At 35.1% G+C, this 24287-nt stretch overlaps 1 protein-coding gene across 4 annotated transcripts in view; it reads left to right on the top strand.

The window, feature by feature from the left end:
- The window catches only part of SKIL (SKI like proto-oncogene), a 28946-nt gene extending 9195 nt beyond the window's left edge, over positions 1-19751 (top strand). For 3 of the 4 annotated variants that reach the window (XM_029939890.1, XM_029939889.1, XM_029939891.1), the window contains exons 3-7: positions 8486-8583; positions 10073-10305; positions 13941-14182; positions 14455-14679; positions 15301-19751. In XM_029939890.1, coding sequence (XP_029795750.1) covers positions 8486-8583; positions 10073-10305; positions 13941-14182; positions 14455-14679; positions 15301-15459 — 957 coding nt within the window. In that variant the 3' untranslated portion in view covers positions 15460-19751. The remainder of the gene's footprint in view (positions 1-8485; positions 8584-10072; positions 10306-13940; positions 14183-14454; positions 14680-15300) is intronic. The other variant, XM_029939892.1, reaches the window with a different exon arrangement.
- Positions 19752-24287: the final 4536 nt, after the last annotated feature.

The following is a 24287-nucleotide window of genomic DNA, read 5'->3' as shown; positions in this document are numbered from 1 at the left end:
ATTTTGTTTTTATTTGTGGTATTGAATTTGTTTTGAGATTTCAAATAGCACTAAAAAAGTATGTATTTTGCTTATCTAATGGGGACAAAGAATATGAATATGAAAGTTTAGGAAACTCACTAAAGATCATTTTGGTAACACTAGGGCTTTTATTCTGTGTTAAAAACTTTTTTGGGTGTGGTTATGAAAGCAATATAGGCCCATGGTAGTAAATCCTAAACAAGTGCAAAGAAGAAAACAAAATTTCATAATTAATAATTTCATATTCGTAACATAGAGTGATAATTACCACTGGAGTTTATTTCTTTACACATGTAATGCTTTGTAAATCTGTGCCAAAGTATTTGCACAATGCACAAGTGTTATTAATATAAGATGGTTGCTGAAGTAATATGTTTGGACCAATTTTAGGTTGGTTCACTTAGAGCAAGGTTTTTCAGATTGCAGTTTGTCACTCATGCAGCCCTTTTCATCTGAGGTTCTGCAAGAGGAGATTTAAGCCCTACAGAAGACCATCCAAGTGACGGTTTCATCACTTCTCCCAAAGATGGTATGAACTACCATTCTAAATGCTTTGAAGTGAAGTTAATTCATTGCATACAGTGGATGCCTTGGAGCATTTGACCTTGTCTCTTGAGAACCCCAGTGGAGAAGGGCCAGGAGGGTTATGAAATCAATTTAGTGGGTCACCAGCATTAAAAAAATGAAATAGAGTAAAATAAAAAATAGACTACATTGCAAATAGTAAAATAATTCTATATTAAAAATTAATCTTCATTTTGATATTGCCAATATACATCAATTGAAGGCCAAAATAATCTGAGATAATTTTTATTTTTATTTTTTTAATGTTTATTTTTGAGAGAGAAAGAGACATAGTGTGATTGAGGGAGAGGCAGAGAGGGAGACAGAATCTGAAGTTGGCCCCAGGCTCTGAGCTGTCAGCACAGAGCCTGAAGCCAGGCTGGAACCCATGAACTGCAAGATCATAACCTGAGCCAAAGTCAGACACTTAACCAACTGAGACACCCAGGCACCCCAGAGATCATAAATGAAAAGAAAATTGTTTTTAAGGTTTGTTTACTTTTGAGTGACAGAGGACCGAGCTTGAGTGGAGGAAGGCAGAGAGAGAATGGGAGACACAGAATCTGAAGCAGGTGCCAGGCTCTGAGCTGTCTGCGCACAGAACCCTATGTTCGAATGCATGATCATCCTGAGATCATGACCTGAGCCAAACTTGGAAGCTTAACCAACTGAGCCACCCAGGTGCCCTATCATAATTTTTTAAAAAAACATGTATGCAGGAGAGCACCTGGGTGGCTCAGTAGGTTGAGTGTCTGACTTTGGTTCAGGTCATGATATCATGCTTTGTGAATTCTTCAAGCCCTGCATTGGGCTCACTGTTATCAGCATGGAGCCTGCCTTGGGATCCTTAGTCTCCTCTCTCTGCTCTTCCCCCACTCAGTTCCCCCCTCCCTCAAAAATAAACATTTTTTTTTAAAGCATATATGTTGAAATGGGCTAGAAAAGCAAAACCTTATTAGATTTATACAGATATTTTAGTGAAAAGATGTATATGACATGGAGATTGCTGTTATTGTAATATTAAATGGATTGGACACTGTCGAATTTCAGTATAAAGACTTTTATTTTTAGGGGTGCCTAGCTAGTTCAAATCAGAGCAACATGTGACTCTTGATCTCAGGGTTGTGGGCTCACACCCACATTGAGTGTAGAGATTAAATAAATAAACTTAATTATTTTTTTAATTTTGAAAAGTACGAGGAATTTAACAGGATTTATACCTGTTTGCTCCTTTTCCTTCACATTGTGAAGGAAGTGATACCATACTACTAACTTCACATGGCTTTATTTCCATAAGGGATTTAGTATAATAGTTGCACATTATAAAAATTGTGAGCCTTTGCTTTTCCTGTGAACATCTTTGAGCACTTTAAACTTAAAATTGGCTTTGTGAAATAGGTGGATCTTTCAGTGTGGAGGAGCAGCAATCCTGCTCTAACTCCAGAAGATTTATCTGATTCTGGTAATTTAGTGGAGGTACTTAGATCATATTGTTTCAGTTTTGCTTTAGGTTGATTAATTCTAATAGTTACAATGAAGTGAGGTACAAGATTAAGCCTTGAAATCTCTTAAGTAGCTATTTGCTACCTTGTAACACTATACCTCTTTCAGTTGTTGAAACACTCATTCACAACATGTTGGAAGTACTGAGGAAACTTGATCCTTCAGTGAGAGATTCAGTTTCTTTCAGTACCAGTTGTTGGCCACTGTGCGGTAGGGCGTCTTTGTGTTCTTCTGAAATCATTTATTGACCACTTGAATGCCTTAGTATGATAATAACATAGCAAAAAGACCCTGACAGATATATTCACTTTATTCCTAAGGAGTTATTGCTTAGCTATGTATTCAGTCATGTGTTTAGTAGGATTGCTAATGATTTATGGTGGGCTTGTACAAAGTAATTTATACTTAATATACATTATCTTTTATTTCTTGCGTAAGCATGGGGTTAGAATAGTCTGTTAAGTTTACCAGTCTGCTAGTCTGTTGTATGCATGTTTTAGGAGCAAGTACCACAATGCAAAAATTTACCTTTTATAGCTCTTTCTAAATTCCATTAAAAAAATAATTTTCTACGTATTTAAAACTTATTTAAATCTAATTTCTGGAGAGATTTTGGAAATCCTACCAATATATATTGAGGTATTACCTGGATTTCTTTAGTTCACCAATATTTGTCATTCAAATTTAATTAAAGGTCATAATAATCTGATACTATAATTAAAAACTAGACTATTACCTAAAAGCAAAGTTTATTATTGGAGAGAAGTCTAAGAAGTATAAAGGGTGTTCTTTTTTTAAAGTCCAAACAAATTGGAATGTTTATATATGAATAGTGCCAAGTGGGTAGGATTGCATTTGTATCCAGAAAGTGGTGACTAACATGTTTATTGCTTTTTTTTTTTTGGTAAATGAAATCAAGTTCTCTTAATTATTTGTCATTGTGAGGCTAAAAAGCATTGTACTACCAAAACACAATAGTTCTTTATTAGGAAATCTGATTATTAAAGGATCATGTGTATATAACACAGTAAGTTGAAATATAGAGAAATTTTTATAAAACATTTCCTAATTTTCACTTCCTTAAAATTTACTCTTCTATACATTTTGGGATTGTTTAATTTTGCTTTCGTAGATGTTATTTGTTGTTTTATGACTTAGGGAAAGAATGAAATAATATGTCTGAAAATTTTCCCGTGTTTCAGATGAGGATGCCATCTGTTCATTTTGTGGTAGATAATGGTGGGGGAGTTGGCGATAAAAGCATTTAAAAATGTTTAAGGTTCTAACTTAAGATAACTAAATGATCTACTTCTCTCCTTTGCCAAGTAATGTAATGAATTCTATTCTAATGTTTAAAAACGCTAAGTAAATAAATTATTCCCACCTTGAAAAGTAAGATAAGAGGCAATAGATGCTCATATCTTGGTATCTAGTTTTTATTCCTGATCAGTAGTAGCAATACTGCTGTGCCATTTAATTATATTGTTCTTTTTTTGAGGACCTAATTTGTATGTTGACACAAATGCAGAATAGATGAGAAAATCTGGCATGCCTGTGAATATTCTGTTGTATAATATGTGCTTTTCTTAATTGTTTTTAACACACAGTTAGGATAAGTTGTTATAAATGTGTTTATGGCTTACCACATGTTAGATAAAATTAAATCCCAACATTTTATCATGGTTAGTGCTGTCTATTTCCCCATCAGTTATATTATTTAATTTGTAGATCTGATTTTTAAAAATACTCCCCAGAGACACTTGGGCTTCTTTGGTACTTCATGGAGTAGAAGGCTATTGAATGTGAAAGAGACTATCTTCTTTCTCAGTTTCATGGTAGCAGAGTAACCTGATAAAAGGCCACCCTGGGAATTAATGAGCTAAGCTGTCATTCAGGATTCATTCAACAAGTATTTATTAGTTCCTTCTACATGCCAGGCATGGTGCTAGGTACTGAAAATACACAAAAGTAAGGAAGATGGCCCTTGACCTAAAGCTGCTGTACAAGCAGAGGCTGGATAGCCAGTTGTCAGGGATTCTGAATAGGGAATTCAGACCTTGGCTAGGGGACTGCCCTAGGTGATCTAAAGGTTTCTCTAAAATCCCTCAACTGTGATTCTGTTAGTTGGATTGTGTGAGACTAGAAAATAAAGTAAAAGACAGACATTAGAGAGAGATGGATATTTAAAATGCTAGCAGTTCTTTATGGTGGCATCTGAAGTTTAGAGATCTAGAAATATGCACTGTCTCTGGATCATGAATAAAATAGTAAAACACACAGATCAAGCTGTAGAATTTTGAAATGAACTTGATCAAAATTTAGTCATATTTCAAGTCAAGAAAAGTTTAAACTTGCTATTCTGGAGATTTGAAATTCCAGATATCTATGATAGAAAAAATTTTGGGGGCACATTGGTGGCCCAGTTGGTTAAGTGCCTGACTTTGGCTCAGGTCATGATCTCATGGTCTGTGAGTTTGAGCCCCACTTCGGGCTCTGTGCCAACAACTCAGAGGCTGGAGCCTGCTTCATAGTCTGTCTTCTTCTCTCTCTGCCCTACCCCCACGCACATGCTCTCTCTCTCTCAAAAATGAATAAACATTAAAAAAACTTTCAAGAAAAAACTTTTGAAAATGTCTCAATTTTGGTAATTTTAATTAAAAAATTGAGGCAACTGATATCTTGGGCAGTACATCCAGAATTGTTTGGGATATACAACTGATTTAAAGTGGAGCTGTCTTTATTTTCTAAATAATGAGTTTAACAAATGACTTCTGGAAAATAAATTCCAATTTAATTCAAGCTGATCTTTTTTTTTTTTTAACATCTATTTATTTTGAGAGGGAGAATACTCATGCACAAGTAGGTGTGGGGCATAGAAAGTGAGAGAGAGAGAGAGGGAGAGAGAGAGATTGAGAATCCCAAGCAGGTTGCACGCTCAGCACAGTGCCTGACATCCAGCTCGATCTCAAAGCCATGAGATCATACCTGAGCTGAAACGGAGTTGGACACTTAACCGACTGAGCACCCAGGTACCTTTGCTGCTCTTACATTTCATTGATTTGTTACAGTGAGCTTAACCATGCTTATTAACACCTCTTGTCATACAGTGTTTGGATGAAAAATGTTCTAAGTGAGTTTTCTGGATGATGAAGCTACTCTTTTCAGCACTGTGTTTTTTTAAAACTTCAACCTTTTCCCTGAATTCTAAAATGTCTTAAATAGTTTTCAGTCTTTCTAAGTGGTAGGTATATATGTTAACAGTATACTATTTATATCTGGTATGTTATAGAATATAATTTAACTATGTCATGTTAACTCAAGACTTCTTAAACATCAGTTTCTGTACTCTCTTGTGAAGGTAGGGGACAAGTGAGAGATATTAAATTATTTGCCCTGGTCTATGATGAAGTCCTCAGATTGTCTTGTTTTTTGAATCTGTTTTTGTGTTTGCATCTTGTAATTGTCCTCTCCTTAGGCTGTCACTTGTCACCTGGCATCTATTATTTAGTATTATTATTACCAGCAATTTACTTGTTGAACTAAGTTATAGGCTGAGAAACTATGTAAACAAGTGATTGGCTTATTTTATAAATAAACATTTGATTTTACAGATTCTGTACTTTAGAATTGATCAAGGTGTTTTTTTTTTTTTTTAAGTGTACCTAAGAGCCTAGGGGCCCTCACTGAATACTGAACTCGTAAATCCTTTGAAAATATTTTTATTTCCCTTAATCTTGTGGTTTTGTTAGTTTTTCAAATTACTTGTCCGTTCTTTTTTTTTTTTTTTAAAGTTTATTTACTTATTTTGAGAGAGAGGGCACACTTGGGTGCTTACAAGCAGGGGAGGGGCAGAGAGCACAGAAGGCTAGAGAATGCCAAGCAGCTTCATGCTGCTAGCGGGGCTTGAACTCACCAACCGTGAGATCATGACCTAAGTGAGGCTCGAGCTCACAAACCATGAGATCATGCATGAGCTGAAGTCAAGAGGGGGCTCAACTGAGTGAGCCCCACAGGTGCCCTCCTTGTACATTTTTAACCAAAATGTTGACCTCCCACAAATAGAGGTCATATTTTTATTTTTGCAGATTCAATGTTTATTTATTTATTTTTGAGAGAGAGAGAGAGAGACAGAGCATGAGCATGGGAGGGGCAGAGAGAGAGAGAGGGAGACACAGAATCCAAAGCAGGCTCCAGGCTCTGAGCTGTCAGCACAGAGCCCAATGCAGGGCTTGAACCCACAAACCCTGAGATCATGACCTGAGACAAAGTTGGATGCTTAACTAACTGAGCCACCCAGGCACCCCATCTTTCTCAGTTTCTGAACCTCACTTTTCTAATCTGTAAAATGGAGATCATGCTACCTGCTTATTGTAAGTTATTGTTAGAATTAAGTAATATGTATAAACTGCTTATCATGTAGATGCTGATTAAGTAGCAAGTTACCTTCTCCCTTTCCTTTATTTACAGGTACAGTTTATGAGGAAATAGTAAAGTAGTTTAGCCTGGCAAGCTTTTGTGGTGGTGTTGTGATATTTATTAGAGATCAGTTGCCGGTGAAAGGAAGGGAGTGGGAGCAAGACTGGGTAGAGGGAAGGTAAACATGTGCAGTGCAGTCCCATCAGTGTTTCAACCAAGTTGGCAGGGAGCTGTGGAGTGAATAATGTCCATTTGAGTTGTGCCATATTAGGACAAAATGACTGCCTCTTCAGACTCCTAACTCCCTGACATCAGTCACCATATTAGCTGCCCAGAGAAGGGCATGACCTAGCTTTGAGAAGTTTCCTCACAAGCATGTGCTGCTCAGGTACTATGCCAATTTCTTGAGGTGAACCCTCCGCAGATCTGTAGAGTTCTCTCTGGGCACCTTTCTCTGTCCTGCAGACTTAATTTGCCTTGGTCTTTCTGGACATTCTATTCCTCCACTCAGTTACTCTGTGAGGCTCTGCATGAGTTCCCTTGTCTTTAAAAATAATTTTTTTTGACATTTCACTGTACTTCTTTTATTATATATCTACCTATTCATTCTTTATCAATCTACCTTCCCCCCTCCAGTTTAATTGAGAAATAATCGATGTACATCACTAAGTGTGAGGCATACAGCATGATAATTTGATTTACATATATTGTGAAGTGATTACCACAGTAGATTCAGCTAACATTCATCCTTATAAGGTAGTCTGTCTTGGTCTCTGAGGTGCAGTGGGGTGCTTCAGCCTTACCACCCCCATCCCCTGTCTTACAGCATTCTCTCAGTGATGTCTTGTTCTTGAATAGATGATAGTTGTTTTTCTTGGGGGTTGGTGCAAAGTCAGGAGCAACCTGTGTTGCCATTGTAGGGACATCACTCCCTTGGCAAAATATTTATTGCTATAGTATGTTATCTAATCCATTAAATACCATAGGGAAGGGTATATTCTAGCTGATTGTAGCAGCAACAAGAATCACAGAACTTACCAATGCTGTACATTTACAAGGTGCTATTTAAAATGGATTTAAAAAATAGATTCCAGGGGCACCTGGTGGCTTGGTTAGGTGTCCAACTCTTGATTTCAGCTCAGGTCATGATCTCATGACTGTGGGGGATTCTGCTTAGGATTCTCTTTCCCTCTGCCCCTCCCTCGCTTGCATGCTCTCTTGCTCTTTCTCAAATAAACATTAAAAAAAAATAGGGGTGCCTACGTGGCTCAGTCAGTTAAGCATTCAACTTCAGCTCAGGTCATGATCGGATGGTTCATGGGTTTGAGCCCCGCATCGAGCTCTCTGCTGACAGCTCAGAGCCTGGAGCCTGTTTCAGATCCTGTGTCTCTCTCTCTCTTTGTCCCTCCCCTGCTTGTGCTTTGTCTTTCTCAAAAAATAAATACTAAAAAATTAAAAACCATTAAAAATAAAGATTCCATAAGTATGATATTTTATGAAATCATTTCTGATAATCCATGTTAAACATGCATACTGAAACTATTTCTGTGATGGGATAGTTGATGTTTTGAGTGGGTAGATTTGGTACTTCAAGGAAAGACTGCCTTGTTAGAAGATGACTCTTAAATAATGTATTCTTTTTTAAAAATTTTTAAATGTTTTATTTATTTTTGAGAGAGAGAGCGTGAGCAGGGGAGGGTCAGAGAGAGAGGGAGACATAGAATCTGAAATAGGCTCCAGGCTCTGAGCTAGCTGTCAGCACAGAGCCCGACGTGGGGCTCGAACTCATGAGTCGCGAGATCATGACCTGAGCTGAAGCCGGATGCTCAACCGACTGAGCCATCCAGGCTCCCCATAAATAATGTAACTCTTATTAGTCAGGGTTCTCCAGAGACATCCGAAGGCCCTGTCTGGTTGACACATACAATTAACCATCACATCTTCCCTCAGTGAATTTTTTCCCTTCTACATTTTTCTACAGATAGATACATCATCAGAAATGGAATTACAGTCATGGTACCCTGTTATAAAGCAGGAAGGCGACCATGTTTCTCAGACACATTCATTTTTACACCCCAGGTGAGTGGGAATTGGCTCATTTGTTTGTTCGTTCTTTCCTTCCTTCATTCAACATCTCTATGTCAGTTACTGTTCTAGACTCTGTCAATGCGTTATTTAGTTTTGGGCTTGTTGATGATGAATTGTAAGTTGTGTTGAATATTTGAGATAGCCTTTTCTTGGCATTTATGTTCTTTCTAGGAATTTATCATTTCGTTTTCACCCTGAAGTAAACATTGAAAATAATTTTTAAAATTTCCTTCCCTTTAAGAGGTAAACCAACTCTTCAAGAGTTTGGTATGCAACTTTGATATTTTACAAATAAATTTTTGAAATTTATAGGTTTTCATAGTAACCACATCCTTCAAGATCTCATTTTCATATTTTTGATAAAAATCCACCTTAGAATGTAAACTATTTGTTGATTCCTAGGTTTTTACTGCTGTAAATATATATCTCCCTTGACCCCCCACCAAACATGGTGATGAAGAATCTGTCTTGCTTACGTTTGCACAGTTCCTGCCATGCCTATTGTGTTGAAGTCTTTCGGTATTATTAAACCAATCCATTTTCTTAGCAGAATAATGAGTTTTCATCTGCAGAATTCATGTGATTGGTAAAGAGAAACAATATAGATTGCTGTGTAAAGAAAATCAGATGTAAGAGGAGATCATCATTAGGGTTTAGGACATGAAGTATCAGTTAAATGGTTGCATCTTTTGGCTAAAGGTTATGCAGGTTACAGTTAATTATATGATATGGTACTTCAATATCTAGCTCAAATTTGTTCCATAGGTCTCTCAGATAAGCTGCTGAACAATTCTGTGTAAGCTTTGAGCAAAATTGGTAGTTATCCCTTCAATCTTATTTTTGCACAACTTACTATTGAATATTTATCAAATTAGGAAGTACTAAAGTATTTTAGGAAGATTGCTCTGTGGGGTTTGAAACAAGTAGGACTTGTTGCCCAGCAGCTGGGCAGTATTCAGATGACTGAAGGGCCCTGGGAGCTCCTGATTTGGCCTGCGGTAACTCAGGTCCTAGCCTCATAGTGTGGAACTGAATCAGCTTCTCTACAACAAAGAGCAAGGATTCCTTGCTTTGGACAGGTGGCAGGCAAGAAAATGGTTCTCCAAGTAGCATATGTATGGTCTGTTTTCTTTCTAGCATAAGCTGTACCTATTTAGGGCTATTAAACAGCTCTAAAGTGCTTGATGCCTTTAATTCTCAGGTGGTTTTGAGGGAAAGAGATGAGACTGATTTTCTTTCCCTGTAAGTATCTCTTTATGAATAGAAATTACTTTTTGAAAAATAACAAAAATTACTCATAATTTTGCACTTACCACCTAGAGTGCTGAATTTTTAAAGAATTCTCTTCTGTGACCCTTATTTTCTGAGTTATGTTGTCTGTTTTAATGTAAAAAATTTTAATGAGAGAAATAAATTTAATGTATTTTGCTTTTTTACCCAAGTGTAGTATGTGTCTTATTTTGCCTTTCTTTATTTTTAGCTACTACTTATACATGTGTGATAAAGTGGTTGCACCAAATGTGTCGCTTACTTCTGCTGGATCCCAGTCTAAAGAGGTCACAAAGACAGAGACCAGTAGGTCCATACCAAGACCATCAGAAAAACCTCATAGTAGCGGGAAACATCAAAAAGTGGTATCTTATCCAGATGTCTCACTAGAGGAACAGGAGAAAATGGATTTGAAAACAAGTAGAGAATTATGTAGCCGTGTAGGTAAGTATTCAGAAATTATTTTTTAAAATCAAATATCTAATAAACATGTTTATTCACCATTTTCTTTTTTTTCTCTCTCTTTTTTTTTTTTTTAACGTTGATTTAGTTTTGAGAGACAGAGAGAGACAGAGATTGGGTAGGGACTGAGCCACCCAGGTGTCCCTATTCAGCATTTTCAAAGAAGATTTCTATTTAAGAGAATTTTCTAGATAATTGAAGCTTTTATCTTTAAAAAAAAAACCCACACCTTTGAAAACTCTTGAGTGATGACTTAGAACCTCCATTGCTATGTTTTTTTTTTTTTTTTTAGCACAATGATAGCTCTAGCAGCTAATGATATAGGCATGTAGGCTGCATGGTTTCATACTGCAGGTGACTTTTGTAGGACTATATCTTTTCCTTTCCTGCCTTTTTTTTTTCTTTTTGCTGTCAATTTTCTTCAGAAGGTCCTTTTTAAAAGCTCTGTGAACTGAGAAACCATATACTACTGCTAAGCTGTATGTAAGAGTAGTGAGGTATAGGACTCAGGGAAACTTTGTCATGGGATAAGCAAGGAGTGAGAACTCCTAGCTGTGAGTGAGTGAGAGCCAAGCAGATGGCATAAAAGCAGAGTGCTGGCTGGACATCTGAAGAAAAATAGAAAAACTGCCTGGTTCCAGTGGCTTTTAAAGTACCATCGACCAGGGCACTTGGGTAGCTCAGCCGAGTAAGTGTCCGACTTTGGCTCAGGTCATGATTTCAGTTTGTGAGTTTGAGCCCCACATCAGGCTCTGTGCTGACAGCTCAGAGCCTGGATCCTGCTTCAGATTCTGTTGTTTTCCTCTCTCTCTCTCTGCCCCTTCCTCCACTTGCACACTGTGTCTCTTTCTCTTTCTCTCAAAAATAAACATTAAAAAATTAAAAAAAAAAAAAGAAAAGTACTGTGGACCAAACGACATGTCTGCACAAACGCTGCCTCTTTTACCCTCTTTACAGCAGCAGAGTTTTGCTTGTAGCTTAGGCAAGTGTGATAATTGTCACAGCTTTCTTGAAGTAGTTGAAGACTCTTGGGGGCAGGGGAGGTTCTGTACCTTAATTTTGACATCTTTAAAATTCAACTTTCTTTGGATTTAAATGGGGATAAATAATAAGTAACATACTATTAAGTCCTATTTGCATTATATTTCCTAAATTAATTGTAATGACTTTTAAAAAATTGTTAGGATATAGTTCATATACCATAAAATATACCCTTTTAAACTATACAGTTTAAAAAAATTTTTTTTAATGTTTTATTTATTTTTGAGAGAGAGGGAGAGACAGCATGAGCAGGGGAGGGTCACAGAGAGAGAGGGAGACACAGAATCTGAAGCAGGCTCCAGGCTGAGCTAGCTGTCAGCATAGAGCCCGACGCAGGGCTTGAACCCACGAACCATGAGCCCTGAGCCGAAGCCGGACGCTTAACCAACTGAGCCACCCCGGCGCCCCAGACTGTACAGTCTTGTGACTTTCAGTAAATTCATAAAGTTGTTCAACAGTACAGCTGAATTTTAGGACATTTTTCTCACCCCAAAAGGAAACCATGTAGTCCATTAGAAGTTATTCCCCATTCTTTTTCTCCAGCCTCTATTTATTTTCTGTTTTTATTGATTTGCCTATTCTGGACATATCATATAAAAGAGATCATATCATATGTGACCTTTTATTGTCTGGCTTTTCACGTGGTATAATATTTTCTTAGTTGTCGTAGGATATTTAGTACTTGTTATCTTTTTATGGTTTAGTAGTATTCTGTTGTATAGATAAATATACCAAATTTTGTTTGTCTACTCATTAGTTGATGGACATTGAATTGTGTCCACTTTTTTTTTTTTTTTTTAAAGGTAGGCTCCATACCCATCTTGGGGCTTGAATTGATGACCTGAGATTAAGAGTCACATGCTCTACTGAGTGAGCCTGCATGCACCTCAAATGTGTTCACTTTTTGGCTATAATGAGTAATGCTACTGTGAACGCTTATGCACACATTTTAATGTAGACATGTTTTTTCATTTCTCTTGGGTATATATTTAGGAGTGAAATGACTGGATCATATTTAACATCTTGAGGGACTGCCAAACTGTTTTTCAAAGCAGCTGTACCATTTTCTTTTTCACTAGCAGCGTATGAGTGTTCCATTTTCTGCACATCTTTGTCAACACTTGATATTGTTGTCTTTTGATGATAGCCATCCTAATGATTGTAAAGTGGTATATCTTGGTTTTGATTTGCAGTTCTCCAATGACTAATGATATTGAGTGCCTTTCCATGTTTTATTGACTCTCTTTAGATCTTTTGCCTATTTTTATTTTGGTTTATTTGTCTCTTTACTGTTGACTTGTAAGCATTCTTTACAGATTCTGGATAGTAGGCCTGTATCAGATATATGACATGCCATTCTGTCAGTTGTCTTTTCGTTTTATTGTTAGTGTTTTTTGAAGCACAGAAGTTTTAAGTTCTGATGAAGTCCAATTTATTTTTTCTTTGATTACTTATGTAATGTTATATCTAAGAAACCATTGCTGAATTCAAGGTCACAAAGATGTGCATACAAAAGTTTTAGCTCTTACATTTAGGTCTTCAGTCTGTTTTGAGTTAAGCTTTACATACAGTGTGAGGTTCAACCTCACTCCTTGTATACGAATACAGTTGTCCCAACACTATTTGTTGAAAAGACTATTCTCTCCTTATTGGATTGTTTTGGTGCCCTTGTCAAATGCCAGTGGCCCATGAAAGTATGGGTTTATTTCTGGACTCTATGTTTATGCCAGTACAACACACAGTCTTACTTTCTGTAGCTCTGTAATAAGCTTTGAAATTGGGCATTGTGAGTCCTACACACTTGTTGTTCTTTTTCAAGATAGTTTTGACTATTTTGGATTCCTTGCATTTTCATATGAGTTTCTGAATCAGCTTGTCAATTTCTGCCACCAAGTCAGGTGGGATTCTGATAGGAATTGCATAGAAAAAGTAGATCCCTTTGGGGAGTATTACCATCTGTCTTATTCTTTTCAGGCTGCTATAACAAAAATACCATAGACTGGGTGACTTACACCACAAACATTTATTTTTTACAGTTCTGGAGGCTGGGAAGTCCAAGATCAGGGCATCAGCAGATTTGGTGTCTGGCAGGGGCCTGCTTCCTGGTTCATAAATGTCTGTGTTCTCCTCAGACACATGATGGAAGTCCTCACATGATGGAAAAGGCAGGAGAGGTCTCTGGAGTCTCTTTTTTAAGGGCATAGATTCCATCATAGGTCTTGTGACCTAATTATCTCCCAAAGTCCCCACCTCCTAATACGTTGGGCATTAGTATTTCAACATTTGAATTTTGTGGTCACTAACATTTAGTTCATGACCCCATCTTAACTGTATTAAGTCTTACAATCCATGAACATAGGATACCTTTTTATTTATTTATTTCTTCACTTCTTTCAATAATGTTTTATTGCATAGTTTTCATTGTACCAGTCTTATACTTCTTTTCTTAAATTTATTAAGTATTTTATTATTTTTTATTTTGTTTGTAAATGAAATTATTTTTCATTTGTGGGTTGTTCTAGTGACTTTTTAACAGTGATGCTCATGTTTTGTTACTTCATTTTTGCCTCTCAAAGATCCATCAATCTCAAATAATTCGACAAGTAAAAAGAAACCTGAGTCTACCAATTGTAATTTCATCAGAGACACAAGCAAGGCAGGAACTGACCATGATATTGCAGCTCCATCTCCACTTCTTGTCAAAGACATCATTTGTGAGGATGATAAGGGGAAAATCATGGAAGAAGTAATGAGAACTTATGTAAAACAACAGGAAAAACTGAACACAATTTTGCAAAAGAAGCAACAACTTCAGATGGTAAATTCTAAATGATAGTCTACTATGAAAAGATACTTTTGCATATCTTTAAGAAAAAAGAGATTTATAAATGTGTTTAAGATTGTTTAGAGTTTTATACTTAAAAGCAATTTTCTTTTACATTTTTAGAGCATTTTTCAAGATAATTACTTCTATATAAAACTGATGACAGCCAAATTTTAGATGTTTCCTGACCTATGTTTTTCCAGAATTGCAATTTTTAGCATGATGAAAATAAAATAAAAATTGTATTATAATTCTTTATATTATAGGAAGTTGAAATGTTGAGTAGTTCAAAAGCTATGAAGGAACTCACTGAAGAACAGCAGAATTTACAGAAAGAGCTTGAATCTTTGCAGAATGAACATGCTCAGAGAATGGAAGAATTTTATGTTGAACAGAAAGACTTAGAGAAAAAATTAGAGCAGGTAATGAAGCAAAAATGTACCTGTGATTCAAATTTAGAAAAAGACAAAGAGGCTGAATATGCAGCACAGGTAAGAATTACACAGTTTGTATAATGTTGCCCTTTCAGTGTGGAAATTGAAGTCAGTACCTTCTCTATTAAAGAAATTAATTTTTGTCAAGCTCATTTCATTGGGCAAGATTTAAAATAGGTAATTATGTTAAACACAGGTTTAAGCTGTATCATCCAAGATGATTTATTTTGATTGCTTTATTAAGCTTTCATTAGTTTTCTGTAATTTTGTTGCCCAAATTGCTAGTCTCTAGCTCTCTAAATATCAAATGTTATATTATCTTAATGGAGAATATGGGCTTTCACATCAACAAATTAACAGACGTGAACTATTGCCCACTATGTTCAAAAGCACTCGAACAAAAATGAAGAGTAGCTCACTGGGGAAGATGAGCAGGCCGTGTGAGAGATACACCACAGTGTATAATGAAAGTGCTCTAGGTGTTCTCTTAACCCTTTGTTTTTCTTTTAATTCAGAGTCATGTCAAAGTCAGACAAATAATATTATTCGAGAGATTGTAATATGTATGAAATAGTTCATTTTATAAAACGTATATTGAAAGTAGGTCTTTGCCAGGATTTGAGGATTAAATGGAAAAGCAAAACTAAATGAATACTGACAGTCTTTTAAATCCCACAGTTGGCAGAACTGAGGCAGAGACTGGACCACGCGGAGGCTGATAGGCAAGAACTCCAAGATGAACTCAGACAGGAACGGGAGGCAAGACAGAAGTTAGAGATGATGATAAAAGAGCTGAAGCTGCAAATTTTGAAATCATCAAAGACTGCTAAAGAATAGAAACCTTTGAAGAGATTCACCTTTGTATTCCCAACAGGGTTTATTTTTGTTTTTGTTTGTTTGCTTTGGTTATTGAATTCTGAATAACTTGTCTGCATGAAGATAACTAGGCGTTCTATCCATTTGTAGATCAAAGTGAAGAGATTATATATTAGTACATAAATTTTTACATTTTCCAAATGAATGAAAATGTATGTTTCTTTGTACATTTTTTTCAATCAGCTTAGTAACAGTAGTACATGGTTTCAATTATTAGATAATCTGCCTAGATTTCTATTGCAAATTTAGCTGTTGTACACTTTTTAAAAGCTGTATTGTGTGATGGATAGTTGTGGTCAGTTTTGTTATCCATATTTCACACTCAATTTTACATACATTGGTGGCTTCCCATTTCAAATATATAGAGCTATTGAAGGAGTTGAATCTCCATTTTTTTCATTAACATAATATCCTTTCTAAATTGATATAGTTTACTTACTATATATAAAATTTGCTTTTATTTGGTTTATATTAATGAATTTTCACCAGTTCTCTTCTTTTTAATGTCTCTTAAGAGACATGTTGTCAAAAGAGGAATTTCATTGATGAGGTTATAGCACACCCCATAGATATAATGAGGAAAGATAAATACTTTGTTCTACACTGCTGTTAAAACACAAGAAGTGGTTGTAATTTGTTGTTGTTGTTGTTGTTGTTTTTTGGTTAAATGTGGCTGTATTTAGAATTTTTTTATGTAGCAACTTTAGAGAGGGAATAAAATGTAATAATTTTTAAACTTTTGTTTATGTTGTTCATAGCGGTATGAAGATATTAATGTTCTTGAGAAAAACTGATACCATTGATGTATATCAGTTTGTATACAATCCATAATCCTCCTGTACAGTTTTTATATGTAGTTATGGGTCTTACCGAAATTTATATAATAGATTTGTTTTCCTTAGTGGGTTTGTTTTTCCTTAAATTGTAAAATATTAAATACCTTGAAGGTTATTTTGGATTTTTGTATGTTTAAATGTTAAGTCTTACCAATATTTGCACGAATGGACCATTTTCAATTATTACTTAATATCAAGATCAGGAATTTACAGTCATCTGATAGTATATGATAGGTTAATATAGGGAAGTTTAGTTACCTGCTACTAAAAGGTTTTTAGATAATTTTTAGAAGTCAAAGAAATTCCATAGTTTGGGGTAAGGGCAAATCTTCTGCACTTTTTTTTTTTTTTTTTTTTGCACAGAAAAGTCTGTCATTCTTTAATGACAAATTTCATATTTAATTCTTGGCTTAAAAAAATACTAGGTAAAATTCTTAGTATGTATTTTTTAAAGGCAGTTTCCTGAAGCTACCATTTACTGACATTATTATTCCAGGAATTTTATGTTTCTGTTCTCATGTAGGGTACTGTATGAATTACTTGAGAGCTAAATTTATTTTTAAAATAAATCAGCTAGAGTTAAGGCTATATACTATTCCCAGTATAGACGATAGATTCTCTACTGGTATAGAACTTAAAACGCAGTAGGTTATCATTCAGCCAGTTATTTTCACATTTTGCTTAATGGTACTTACATATCCTAAAGGAATTTTTGTATTTCTCAAAGTATAGTTTCTTTATTAGAGTGTGATCTAGATGTGTATTTTCTATTTTTCATTTAAATTTTACTATATTAACCCTGCAATTTAATTTGTTGATTCTTGGAGTCTCCTCAAGGAGGAACAGATGTTAAAATGACATACAGAAGCAAACGTTAAAAATGATATAACCTCCTAATACCTTTTATTTGGATCTGCAGAAAGAAAAATCATGAAGACATTTTATGATAAAGTTATTTCAGTTGTGTCACAGTTAAGGTTTTTCGGAGATGAACTCAAGCCCCTATAGTTTCATTTTTCTAATATAGTAAACATCTTTGTGCTTATGTTACTTAATAAATGACAAGCTTACTAAGCTTTAGCACAAAACTTCTAAAATAAATTGCGATTTGAGATATTTTAAAATTCTAAGCAATGCTTAAACACCTTTAAATTATAAACTCTTGATTTAGAATTGACTAAAGAAATATTTTTTCTAGTATTTTGCATAAGGAAAACTTGCCACATGAAATTGTATGGTTTTCATTTTCCAGAAGATACACTGATGTGCCATAAGTTTATGTCTAGTTTCCTTGAAAATAGAGCTTTTTAGTCAATTGTAAATATTAAACCTATCTCATTCAAAGTAATTTTAAGTTAAACTGCACCACATAGCTTGGGAATAGAGAGATTTTGTAATACTTTTAAAGTGGCCTCTGCTAAAATACCTTATCCATATAAACTTATTCTTCTATACTTTGCATGCTCATTTTGTGTGTTGGTTGCTAGCTTAAAGTTTGTTTTGGTGTTAGTTTTTGTGTGCCAATTCATTAGGCAAGCAGATTTTTCCTCAGATTTTGTAATATTCTTTTTAGGAAAAATATAAATATATTTACTTTAAAAAGCTTCATTAAAGGAATGGCCTAGCAAAAGTGCTAGAGATCTTAAGAAGGAAGAAACGATAGAATGTTAGCATACTGGGTGATGGATGATGTTTAATTTGGGTGATGATAGTTTCTATACTTTAAACGTTATTAGAAAAAGGTACCAAATCTATAAAGGTAGTAAATGTAAAACCTGCTGTCATTGAGGAAGCTCTAAACAACCCTGATTTCACAAATGCAACTTGTAACACTATCAAAAGATTTGACCAACCACGTAAGTTTGGCTTGTGCTTTAGTTTCGTAAAGCATATTCTTTTGCTTGAATTTCTGTGTCCATGAGAGTCAGGATGTTTTATGCTTCTTGAACTAATTTTATAGCATATTTAATATATTACCAATTGAGATATAAAACATTTGTACATATTGAATTAAAAACCAGGTGCAAAAGTAAGTGAAATAGATTGAGCACAGTGATATTTGCAGGTTATCCATATGTTTCAGAAGTCATGTCAGAACCACCAATTTCTTTGTACATCTATGGCTTCTGTTTAAAGGAAAGTAGAATGGTAAGGAAACTCGAGTAATAGGAAGTGTGTTCAAGGTATTTCCCTAAAATTAATTGTAAAGCTCATGCTGAAGGCTTTTGATCAGCTTCTAAAATTTTCTTCTCAATAACTTACGTTTTGATAGCATGGGGGAAAATCCACATTTTCATTTGCTCTTATGCATTTAATCTGCACGACAGGACATTAAAAATCATATAATGAAAAGTTGTGCTCATACTGTACATCTATTTCCGTGCTTAGAACTACTTGTTAATTTTTATTGAAGCTGTCAGCAATAAGAGACACATTACTGCTGTATTATACATTGTGGGATTGAATAAACAGCTTGAATTTTTTTTTCTATTATAGGATGCTGAAGCATTTCCATTATTGGAAGAAATTTGTATGGGTATTCTGTATTGTGTCTTTTTAAAAGGACAGTTTTTTTTCTTTCCTTTAAAAATTTTTTTTAGATAAAATCTTTCCATTTTAGATGGCTTCTAAACTGCATAATGCAACCTGGAGCCTGTTTCTTTAGTAATAGACTTAAATGTCTTATATAGTGCTACTGTTTTTGAATTAGAAAGTGATCAAATGTAAAAACTGAAATTTAAAAATTAAGCCCAGAAAACAAAATAGTGTATTAAGTTAGTTGAATGTAAAAGAAATTTATAAGATTTTTTCTTCAATATAGATACCTCACTTGAAAAAAAAGCACAGCATACTTAAAGTAGTTCTAGTAAAAACATCCTGCTAAAAGAATTGCTTAATCTAGGACAACTTGGGGGGGAGTTCTAGTTTGGGAAACATAAAATACACTTGCTTTTAACCATCCTGTTAGAAGTATTTGCTTATCCTGATGATTTTAAGCCAACACAGTAGTCTTAAGTTATTTCTGAATTTCTAACCTGTGAAGGCAGTAAATGAAATACCTGTTTTGCAACTATTGAAACAAGTTGTTGACTATACTGACCATAATTCAATTTAAAATTTTGCCAATGATGTACAGTTTTATGGTTAAAATTGCTGTGGTTGGTTGCATCACATGACACAAAACTGTCCTCTACCTCACGTGAAATAAATATTTTATATGGTTTTACTATAAACAAGACTCATCTATCTGGTCACTTAGTTTACAAATTTTGAATTATATTTATTGAAACATGACATACTGTGCTCTCAGCTTATACCTCAATCGTATTTTGTGCTGTTTTCCATTTTCATGCCCTGTAAATAACTTGTATAGATTGTGGATTAAATTCTGAATAAAAACTTTTAATGCCAATGAAACTGATTCAAGCCATTTTAATATCCTGTGTGAGCTCAAATTTCTTGTCCCTTAAGATTGGCATTTTCTCCATTTGTTCCTTTAAAGTCTATTATTTGTGATACACTAAATGATTGAGAAATCTTTGTAAAATTATAAGACATTTTAATTTTTTAAAGTGTTTGTTTATTTTTGACAGAGAAAGTGCAGGGGAGGGTCAGAGAGAGACACGCATGATCCAAAGCAGGCTCCAGGCTCTGAGCTGTCAGCACAGAGTCCAATGTGGGGCCTGAACTCATGAGCAGTGAGATGGTGAGATCATGACCTGAGCCGAAGTCAGATGCTTAACTGACTGAGCCACCCAGGTGCCCCTAAAATAAGACATTTTATGCAATATTTCAGGTGCAGAACATACCAGTGTTTTGTGATGATTTTCTTCCATGATACGTTCTCTTGCTTTCACGTCTTTCCCTTATTCCTCTACCCCCACCTCTGGTATTAGTGATTTATGACAACAGCATTACAAGTTACTCCCAGATTTAGCTGCCCAAAATAACATTTCACACTATTTTGAGAGTCAGAAACCCAAAGGCAGGTTATCGGGGTGTGATGGTTCAGGGCCTCCTTGAAATGTGCAGTTACTATGTTACATAGGGATGAAGTCATCTGGGAGCTTGACAGCTGGAGGGTTTGCTTTCAAGTTTATTTATATGGCTATTGGCAAGTGTTCAGTTCCCTACCGTATGGATCTGTCCAGGGAGCTCTCTACAACATGGTAGATGGCGTCCCACAAATGAACAATTCAAAGGAGAATAAGAATGATGCATTTCTTTTGTTACTTAGACTCTGAGTCACAAGTCCAGCTCATATGCAATTGGAGATTACACGTGGGTATGGAATACCAGGAGGCAGGGATTAATGAGGACCATTCTAGAATCTGGTTACCATAACCTCCCAAATTTTTTGTGGCAAAATATACACAACCTAAAACTTACCATTTTGACTGAAGAGTAGTTCAGTGGCAATAGGTACATTCACAATGTTCAACTATCACCGCTATATTCAGACTTTTTCATTATCCCAAACAGAAACTCTGTACCTATTAAACTAACTCTTTTCCCACCCCTCCCAGCTCTTGATACCCTCTATTCTACTTTCTGTCTCTATGAATTTACCTATTGTAGGTATCTTGTATAAGCGGAATAAAAAAATAAAAGATTTGTCCTTTTGTGTCTGACTTCAAGTAGCAAAATGTTTTCAAGGTACATCCATGTTGTAGCATGTATTGGAATTTCATTCCTTTTTCTGGCTGAATATTGTGTATATATACATATGTTTTTCATATTCTGTTTATGCATTCATCTGATGATGGACATTTGGCTTGTTTCCACATTTTAGCTAATGTTAATAATTCGGCTATGAACATTGGGTTGCAAGTCTCTGCCCTTGAGTCTTTTGGGTATACACCCAAGAGTTGAATAGCTGGATCACTTGGTAATTCCACATTTAACTTTTTGAGAAAACGCCAAACTTTTTCCTAGCCTCTGCATCATTTTGCATTCCCACCAGGACTGCACAAGGGTTCCAACTTTCTCATATCCTCACCAACACTTTTTATTTTCCATTTTATTGAGAATAGCCATCCAAATGGATGTAAAGTGTTATTTCATTGTGGTTTGATTTGCACTTCCCTAGTGGCTAAGATGTTAAGCAACTTTTCATGTGTTTATTGGCCATTTATATATCTTTGGAGAAATGTACAGCTAGGTCCTTTGCCCATTTTTAATTTGGGTCATTTGTTTTTGTTTTTGTTGTTGAATTGTAGTTCTTTATATATTCTGTACTTTAATCTTTTATCAGATATATGATTTGCAAATATTTTCTCCCATTCTGTAAGTGGTCTTTTCACTCTTAATGTCCTTTGATACACAAACATTTCAAATTTTGATGAGGTCTAATTTACCTACTTTTGTTGTTTGTGCTTTTGGTATCCTATCCAAGAAATCATTGCCAAATCCAATGTCATGAAGCTTTCTCCCTATGTTTTCTTCTAAGAGTTTTATATTGTTTTAGCTTTTACATTTAGGTCTTTGATCCATATTATGTTACTTTTGTGTGTCATGTAAGGTAAGAGTTCAATTTTATTCTTTTGCACATGGGTATCCAGTTCATAGCATCATTTATTGAAAACTGTCCTTCCTCTTGAATGGTTTTGACACTTCTGCCCCAAATCATTGACCATATGTGTGAATGTTTATTTCTGGGCTCTCTGTTTCATTCCACTGGTCTATGGATCTGCCCTTATACCAGTACCACACTATTTTGATTACTGTAGCTTTGTAGTAAGTTTTGAAATGAGGAAGTATGAGTCTTCCAAATTTGTTCTTTTTCAAGATTGTTTTTTCTATTCGGGGTCTCTCGAAATCCCACGTGAATTTTAGGATGGGTTTTTCTATTTTTACAAAAAACACCACTGGAATTTTGTTAAGGATTTCACAGGATTTGCACCACTTTATTGTTTTATTTATTTTTGAGAAAGAAGGAATGGGGAAGGGGCAGAGAGAGAGGGAGACACAGAATCTGAAGCAGACTCCAGGGGCTTGAAGTCACAAACCATGAGATCATGACCTGAGCTGAAGTCCTGTGCTTGAAGCAACTGAGCCACCCAGGCACCACAGAATCTGGATCACTTGAGATGATTGTCAATCTTAATGATTGTCTTAGTGATAATTAGGTCTTAATGATATTAGGTCTTCCAGTCTATGACCATGGAATATCTTTGCATTTATTTAGGTCTTTAATTTCTTTTAGCAGTGTTTTATAGTTTTCAGTGTACAAGATTTCCCCCTCAGATTTATTCTTATATATTTTGTTCTTTTTGATGCATTGTAAATGGGATTTTCTTAATTTCAATTAAAATTGTTCATTGCTAGTTTGTAGAAAATGCAATTCGTTTTTGTTTGTTAATTTTGTATCCTGGAACTTAGCTGAATTTATTTATTAGCTCTACAGTTTTGTCACATGTGGAATTTTTAACATGTAAGAAGATCACATCATTTGCAATCAGAAATAATTTTACTTCTTCCTTTTTAATTTGGATGCTACTTATTTATTTATTTATTTATTTTGCCTAATTATTCTAGCTAGAGCCTCCAATACTATGTTGAATAGAAATGGTGAAAGCAGGCATCCTTGTTTAGTCTTGATTTTGGAGGGAAAGCTTTTAGTCTTTCATCATTGTGTGTAATGTCAGCTGTGGATTTTTCATATATGGCCTACTTAGGTTGAAAAAATTCCATCTTTACCTAGCTTATTGAGTGCTTTTATCATGAAAAGGTTTTGAATTTTGTCAAATGCTTTTTCTGCAACACTTGAGATGATCTTGTTTTTTTTTCTCCCCTTCTATTTTTGTGATGTATTACATTACTTGGTTTTTGTCAGTTGAACTATCTTCTGCATTCCAAGAATAAATTGCACATGTTGAATAATCCTTCCAATATGCTGTTAATTATTTATTTATTAAAGTGAAATATATTTGACATACAGTGTGTAAATTTAAGGTGTACACCATGTTAATTTTATACATTTATTTATTTTTTAATATGCTGAATTCAGTTTGCTAGCATTTTGTTGAGGGCTTTTGCATCAATAGGCATAAAAGATATTGGTCTTTAGGGATTTTTTTGGTTTTGGTTTTTATTTTCTGTGGTGTCATTGGTCCTAGTGTTAGGATAATCCTGGCTTCACAGAATGACTTAGGAAGTGTTCTCTGTGCTTTGCCTTTTTTCTTAAGATTCATTTTATTTTTATTTACTTATTTTTTTAAGAGAGAGTGAAAGCACGAGAGCATGGGGGAGAGGCAGAAGGAAAAAGAATCTTAAAAAAAATTTTTTTTGAAGTTTTATTTATTTTTAGAGAGAGAGAGAGAGAGAGAGAGAGAGAGAGAGAGAGAGAGAGAGAATCCCAAACAGACTCTGCACTGCTGGCTTGGAGCCTGATGTGAGCCACAAACCATGAGATTGTGACCTGATCCAAAATCAAGAGTTAGATGCTTAACCAACTGAGCCACCCAGGTGCCCAACATCCCCTTTCTTTCGAGAAGAGTTTTGTCTAACTTCTTTCCCCTCCTGATGCCTCTACCAACCATCCAGCCAACACACACTCTCATGATCCCAACATCAAGAGTCGCATACACTGCTCACTGAGCTAAGCAGGTGCCCCAACATCTTTGCTTCAAAACGGAACATTAAATTGAAATGTAAATTGAAAAACTTAATTCAACACTTTTTAATGATTTTCTTAGGTAGAACTGTTAGAAGCTGGATCAAAGAATATTCATATTTAAGTCCTTTATATATTGCTGAATTATTTTGAAAAAGGGTATATCATTTGTGTTATTGGCATTTTGTAATGTACATTCTTTGTGTTAGTTATTTTTATTGAATCATTTTTATATAGGGTTAATGAGAGGCTGTGAGAGCCCTCCAGTGGCCAAGCTAATTTCTGCAAAAATATTATCATGAGTGGAATTAAAAAGGAACTGTATATAATTGCTGAAT

This window comes from Suricata suricatta, chromosome 5 (assembly GCF_006229205.1).
Source record: "Suricata suricatta isolate VVHF042 chromosome 5, meerkat_22Aug2017_6uvM2_HiC, whole genome shotgun sequence".
NCBI lineage: Eukaryota > Metazoa > Chordata > Mammalia > Carnivora > Herpestidae > Suricata > Suricata suricatta.
This window is presented reverse-complemented; position numbering and strand designations above follow the sequence as displayed.